Raw genomic sequence first — 6,518 nt, 5'->3', positions numbered from 1 at the left:
TTCAAAATCATATAAAATTATGTTTGATGAATATTTAATTTTATTCAATAAAGATGACATGGTAAAACTAAGAAAATATCATAAGCTATATATTTTGTGATAATTATAAATAAATTTTTTTTTTTTTTTATGTATGGGTGAATAGGAGGATGTATGCATGAATTTAATGAGATTTGTTAACAAGTGGGATTGAGAACTTGTTGGATTGAACAAAATGTCTTCAAACCACTTTAAATAAACGGTTAAAACATTTTGTTGCCACAATCAATATGTTTTTAAACAATATGTTTCCGCACTTTCCAATTTCTATTTTAGAGTCTAAAAATTTATAAATAATAATGTTGCATCTTTTAAATTAATAAATATAACTTTTAAAAAACTAATTTTATTTCCTAAAAAAAGATAACAACATGATTTATTATCTTATTTTATAGATTAAATACAATAAATCTAAAAATGAATTCTATTTATAAAATTATTTCGTTAGTTCACAAACACAATCAAATACTCAATCCATTATTTATTTAAAGTAAATTCAGAATTTTATATTGATAATGTATTTGATCCTCACATTTTTTATATTGATGGAATAACTAATCTGGTTATATATATATATATATATATATATATATATATATATATATATATATATATATATATATATATATATATATATATAGTTATTCAGTAAATTAAAAAAAGGATTTATAATAAAAAATATTTAAAGTTTTTTTTCTTCAAATTCATCACATAGTTAATTAGTTTAGACTTAAAAATAGACCACATACACTCATTATTTTGTAAATCTAAAAACTAAAATTTTAATTATAAAACAAATCTACAATCTCAAAAATGATAAGTTTGCCTAGAAAAAGTAAAATTCGTTACAAAAAAAAATGATAAATTATCTATTTAGAATTCAAATTAAATCAAATGACTAGTTTTGACTAAAAACAAAAGCAAATTCCCAACGGGGAGAAGGGCATTTTGGTAAATTGAAGTGGAGTTTCGTATATAAATGGCGTTGCCATTAAGCATTTGTGGCAGAAACTCCATCGAGAAAACCTCAACCCCAAGCTCAAACGCCTGTTATCATGGTTTCTTCGGTAATCTTCTTCATTTCTCATTTAATTTCCGGTTTATGTTTCGTATACACGCTCTATTTCTTTAATTTCTTTTTAGATAACTATTTTTATGAGATTCTTCATTTCATGATTGGTTCAAGTTTTTGCGTTTGTGCTGGGGTTTTGGTTTATAGGAAATTTTCTGATAGTTGCAATATTTTAACCTAAGGTATTATCAAATTCAGTATACAGAACTTGCATCATGAATTTTGAATTGAAAAATGAAAAATCATTTAAGTACGTAGGGTTTTGCTTCTTGTGTATGCAGGTCATGAGCTATTTGTTACTATTACTCATATTTTTTAGTATATAATTAGTGAATTAGGTTTGATATGAATCTACTTAGATGATGGTTTTTTCGAACCTGAGGTCTTGAGAGGAGCACACTCTCAGGTCCCGAGCCTTTACCAACACGTCATCCCCGAGGGTTTTTGATGTTGATATTTTTAAACCCAACCTTGTTTATATCATGTGCTCAAATCGTTCACTCAATAAAAATAAGATGCGTGTTGCAAGTGCTTCTGTTACATTTTGGGTTGTTGAGAAGTTTTGCATAGGAATAGTATTTTCATATTTTCTTATGTTATTTTTTCTAGGATCCCCGAGAGGAAGTCCTTCAAGCATGGTATATGGATGATAGCAACGAAGATCAACGGCTTCCCCATCATAAAGAACCCAAGGAGTTCGTCTCATTGGATCAACTTGCTGGTAAGCTTCTTGTTCCCTGTGTCAGTTATATTTACATGTAAATTGTAGGTTTGCGCTCACAAATCATGTCTGAAATTTGGTGGGTTAAAATTGCAGAACTTGGAGTCCTTAGCTGGAAATTAGACGCTGATAACCCTGACACGGACCCAGAGCTGAAGAAGATCCGTGAAGAACGCGGTTACTCTTACTTGGTTAGTGATGCTAATATTTTATTGTCATTGTTTAGATAGAACTACCTTTCCCTTTACTCACAATAAATATGTATATATATGTAAAGAAAGATACACGATGTGCAAAACCATGACCGTTTAAGTATATGTAATATGTAACATTGAGAACTATTTATTTGAAACATGGTTGTCAAAATTGGGATCTCAATAAAGATCGTTAGGGTATGGAAAAAGCGTAAATCGTAGGATCGTAAGATCCCAAAAAATAGACAAAATTATAGAAATAACTAGGAATTGATGAAGACATGGTGAATTTTTTTTGAGAAAGAGCTGTTTTGTAAGGAAGATGTATTGGAGTGCAAGGATGGAAAAGATGAGAAGAATAGAATGATTTGATTTGAATTTATAGAGGAAATAGATGAAGAGAAGAAACCCAATCATCCAATGATTAATCGATATAGAAGAAATAGATGAAGAGGTATTGGAGTTCTAATGGTTTTTGCGGGTAGGAAGCTTTCCAGATAATTGTTTTTGCAGTTCTCAAAAGCATAATTAAAATATTCCAAGTTCCAAAACCCTAAAAATATGAGCCTGCCATTAGGGTTCAATAACAAGTCAATTTCTGGGCTGGGTCAAAACAGATCCGAAACAAGTCAAAATAATCCCAAAAATAAATCGTTGAGATCTTACGATCTCACGATATTCCTCTACGCTTTCAGCGCTCCTTCCAATTTCACGATCTTTCTGCCACTTAAAGCGGTGGATGGTTGCCGGCGCGTAAGATTGTATGCTTTTGGGAGTTAAAGCGCGATCCTAACAACCATGATTTGAAATATAATAAAAAAATTATTTTCGTTTAGATGTCAAATATATGCATTTTAACATTCTGGTTCGCTCTGTTCATGTTTTTTACATTCTTATCCAAGGCATCATTTTTTGTAGGATGTTTGTGAGATCTCCCCAGAAAAGTTGCCAAATTACGATGAGAAGATCAGGAGCTTCTTTGAAGAGCATCTGCACATTGATGAGGAGATCCGTTATGCTGTTGCTGGAAGTGGTATGAACAATTTTTTTTTGTTTTATCTAATTTTGTCATTACCATGCCTACTCTGTTAAGTTGCTAAGCATTCTTTGTTTTTCTTTAGGTTACTTTGATGTAAGGGACCGCAATGAGGCTTGGATTCGTGTATGGGTGAAGAAAGGGGGAATGATCATTTTACCTGCTGGAATTTATCACCGTTTTACATTGGATGAGGGCAATTATATTAAGGTATTGATTGTTCCTTCACTACTTTCCTCTGTGGCAAATATAAAATCATTATGTCCCTAAGCTTTTCATTTTTCTGTATGTCTATCTCATTTTTGGGTAACTTTAGCTTTTGAACTTTCTTTTAATACTTCAGAACATTGTCTCTGACCTGCACATATTTCTTGAAAGTCCTTTTGTGTGTCTGACCTTCACATATTTCTTTAGAAAACAGAAGGATTTGATTGCGAAGACGAGGAAGTAACTTGAGTTGTGACATATTGCAAGCCTATTTTTCTTAACTTTTAGCATTTAATATGCATGTTGAACTTTTTTATTTGGGTGGATGGTGTATCTCAACTGGTATTTGCTAGTTGGGCTAGATGGGGGCGAGCTGTTGGTTCAGGGTTCAACCCCTAGCAGCAGAATTTCTTTCTATTTTCTCATATCGTGCTAATGTAAATAAGTTCTTGATACTTATAAATCAACAGCTTTATAAAAAAACTTCTTTATCTTTAGCATTTGCATAGATTAGTCTACCTCATGTGTTTCTTACATGTTTGTAAATTTCCAGGCTTTGCGATTTTTTGTTGGTGAACCAGTTTGGACCCCATACAATCGCCCACACGACCATCTCCCTGCAAGGTATGATTTAATAAGTTCAGTAGTAGCATATTGGACAATCAGGGACTTTATGTCAAACTCATATTGCGATTTCAATGTGCAGAGGGGAATATATCAAGAATTTTGTGGAGAAGGATGTTGCCAACCATACTGTTGACGCCACTGCATAATTTGATTTCTGCTTGATTGTAGCATGGGATAAAAAGGACCGAGGCTTTGTTTGATACTGAAATGGTGTTTGAAAATAATAATAATGGTCTCTTTTGTTTGGTATGTAACCTTTGAGTGTTCGTGTTTGTTACCTGTGTTGTACTAGGATAATTAAAAGTTGCATTTATAAGTATTATTATTATTATTATTATTATTATTATTCAGTATTGGTGACAGAATAAACAGACAGTAATAGGATGTTGATGTATTATATATAATGTTGTACTGTTTTGGTTGCATTTCACTTTTGCAAATGTTTTAGAGTGTTCGTTTAAGATTATTTTGGGATAAATTATTTTTAATGTTTTATTTATTTATTTATATTTTAATTGGGACTATTTTTATAGGTTCAGAATATTGGAGTCTAAAATTTTTATAAATGACTTTAAAAATAAGTAAGTAAAGTTAAGGTTCTCGAATTAAAAGTTAAGCCAAGCCTCAAGTTTTTCACCCTAATTTTTTTTTGGGAATTATTATTCCACCCTGGAAAAATGGTATGTACCATTTGCCTCAATGAATGACTACTTAAATGAGTGTCACCTTATTTAAAACAATTTCATAATACTGATGTATTCTTAGACGTACCATTTGCCTCAATGAATGAGGTTTTAAATGAGTGTTACCTTATTTTAAAACAAAATTTTATTTCGAAAATATATCTTTGGGTAAATCCAATCAATTTATTGATTATTTAGCATTTCAATGGAGTTTTTGATAATGTATTTGTAAAGTTTTTAAGCGAGGATTTGTCACCTTTGTATGTCAGACATATTCGAAGAAGTATTTTTGAAAATGACAAACGTGATTTTTAATAAAACAATCACATGCATGATCAGATCTTAAATTTTGTTCAAAACTTAAAAAATTCTTCCATTCTCAATTAAGATTTTTACTCCAAACCTTCATTCTTGTGTTTCATCACATAAAAAAAACAAAAGAAGTTGAAATTCAAGGTAAAGATCGTTTATTTCAAATTTCATTGCTCACATTAATCTTGTTTTGCAGTTGAAAAAACTTACGTCGTGTCCAACAATGTATTTATGGATTCTGGATGAATTTCTCCGAAAATGCATTTTCGAAGTCTGTCTGTTTTCATTTGCCAGTAATTTGTTTTTGAACATTTTATGTTATTATTTTCATTAGATATGGTGCACCTCGATGTTTTTCCCAAACCTATTGTGTCTTCGGATGTAAAACGCGTTGTTGTGAAAGAGATTAATATTGTCAACTATTTTATAAATGGACAAGAGTTTGAATTTCGTGATCACATGCTTCAATGAATTCAGATAAAGGCATCCAAATTGAAGTTTGGTGTTGTAATTGGAAGATCCGATAATGGTTCGGATAGAAGATGTGCATTTGTAACAATGACATGCGAAAGAAGTGAGAAGTATATAACTCCTCTATGGAATTTCTAACGAGATGACACCAGTTCAAGAAAATGTGAGTGTCCCTTTAAGTTGCGTGGTTATTTATTGGCAAATAACAAATGAAGATTTATTATGATACATGGTTTATATAATCATGACATGCGTGAAAAGTTAGTCGGTAATCCAATTGCATGTCGTCATATTTCGAAAGAGAAGGAATGCGTTTCAGACATGACATTGAATATGGTGCAACCGAAAAATATTCTTTCAACTTTGAAACGTAAAAGACCCATAAATATTGTAAATATTAGGTAAGTACAATATTCAATCCCAAAATAACAAGGTCTTAAAGGGGGATATGACTGAAATGCAACAACTTTGGAAATTTTTAGATGATAACAATTATGTATCTAGGTATCGAATGTGCGAGAATAGAGTAACTGTTAGAGATATATTTTGGACTCATTCGGATTCCACCAAGTTGTTCAACACGTTTCTTACTGTGCTCATCTTTGATTCAACGTATAGGACCAAAGAACATGCTTTCACTATTGAAAATTGTTGGTGTTACATCTACTGAAAAGACTTATTCTATCGGGTTTGCATTTCTAGAAAGCGAAAAAGAAGAAAATGTTACTTGGGCTTTAGAGATGTGTCAGGTAATGTTGAAGGACCAAGAAGACACGCCGAAAGTAATTGTTATTGACTGCGATACCACTTTGATGAATTTAGTTGCAAAGGTATTTCCTAATTCTTATGCATTACTTTGTAGGTATCACATAACAAAGAATGTGAAAAATCGGGTTAAACCCGAAGTAGGGACGAAACAAATAAAAGTCGAAGATGGAAAACTGGTCAAGGTGAGCATGATAGTGGAAAGAATAATGGATGCATGAATGTTATAATAAATTCTTCTATAAAAGAGTTATGTGTTGATGTTGTTATACATCTCAGGAAGGTGTGAGAAATATCCAGACTTATTGAAATATGTTGAAGTACAATTCAGGACCAGGTGAAAGAGATTTTTTTTTGTGCTTGGAACGATCAGGTTAGACACCTTATAAAT

The 6,518-nt window shown here is 31.4% G+C and overlaps 1 protein-coding gene across 1 annotated transcript; it reads left to right on the top strand.

Moving 5' to 3' along the window:
- The first annotated feature begins 974 nt into the window (after positions 1 to 974).
- On the top strand, positions 975 to 4,230 carry LOC127091219 (acireductone dioxygenase 2). The gene is made up of 7 exons (XM_051029786.1): positions 975 to 1,106; positions 1,721 to 1,832; positions 1,929 to 2,023; positions 2,945 to 3,059; positions 3,148 to 3,272; positions 3,823 to 3,893; positions 3,976 to 4,230. The coding sequence occupies exons 1-7, from the start codon at positions 1,095 to 1,097 to the stop codon at positions 4,040 to 4,042; spliced, it is 597 nt and encodes a 198-aa protein (XP_050885743.1). The 5' UTR covers positions 975 to 1,094; the 3' UTR covers positions 4,043 to 4,230.
- Positions 4,231 to 6,518: the final 2,288 nt, after the last annotated feature.

Source organism: Lathyrus oleraceus, chromosome 6, assembly GCF_024323335.1.
Source record: "Lathyrus oleraceus cultivar Zhongwan6 chromosome 6, CAAS_Psat_ZW6_1.0, whole genome shotgun sequence".
NCBI classification, from domain to species: Eukaryota; Viridiplantae; Streptophyta; class Magnoliopsida; order Fabales; family Fabaceae; genus Lathyrus; species Lathyrus oleraceus.
This window is presented reverse-complemented; position numbering and strand designations above follow the sequence as displayed.

What these genes read in the sequence shown, in the direction of transcription:
- LOC127091219 (XM_051029786.1), top strand. An exon ending in CTCATTGGATCAACTTGCTG is followed by an intron (nt 1,833 to 1,928) that starts GTAAGCTTCTTG and finishes TTAAAATTGCAG; the next exon opens with AACTTGGAGTCCTTAGCTGG. An exon ending in TTATGCTGTTGCTGGAAGTG is followed by an intron (nt 3,060 to 3,147) that starts GTATGAACAATT and finishes GTTTTTCTTTAG; the next exon opens with GTTACTTTGATGTAAGGGAC.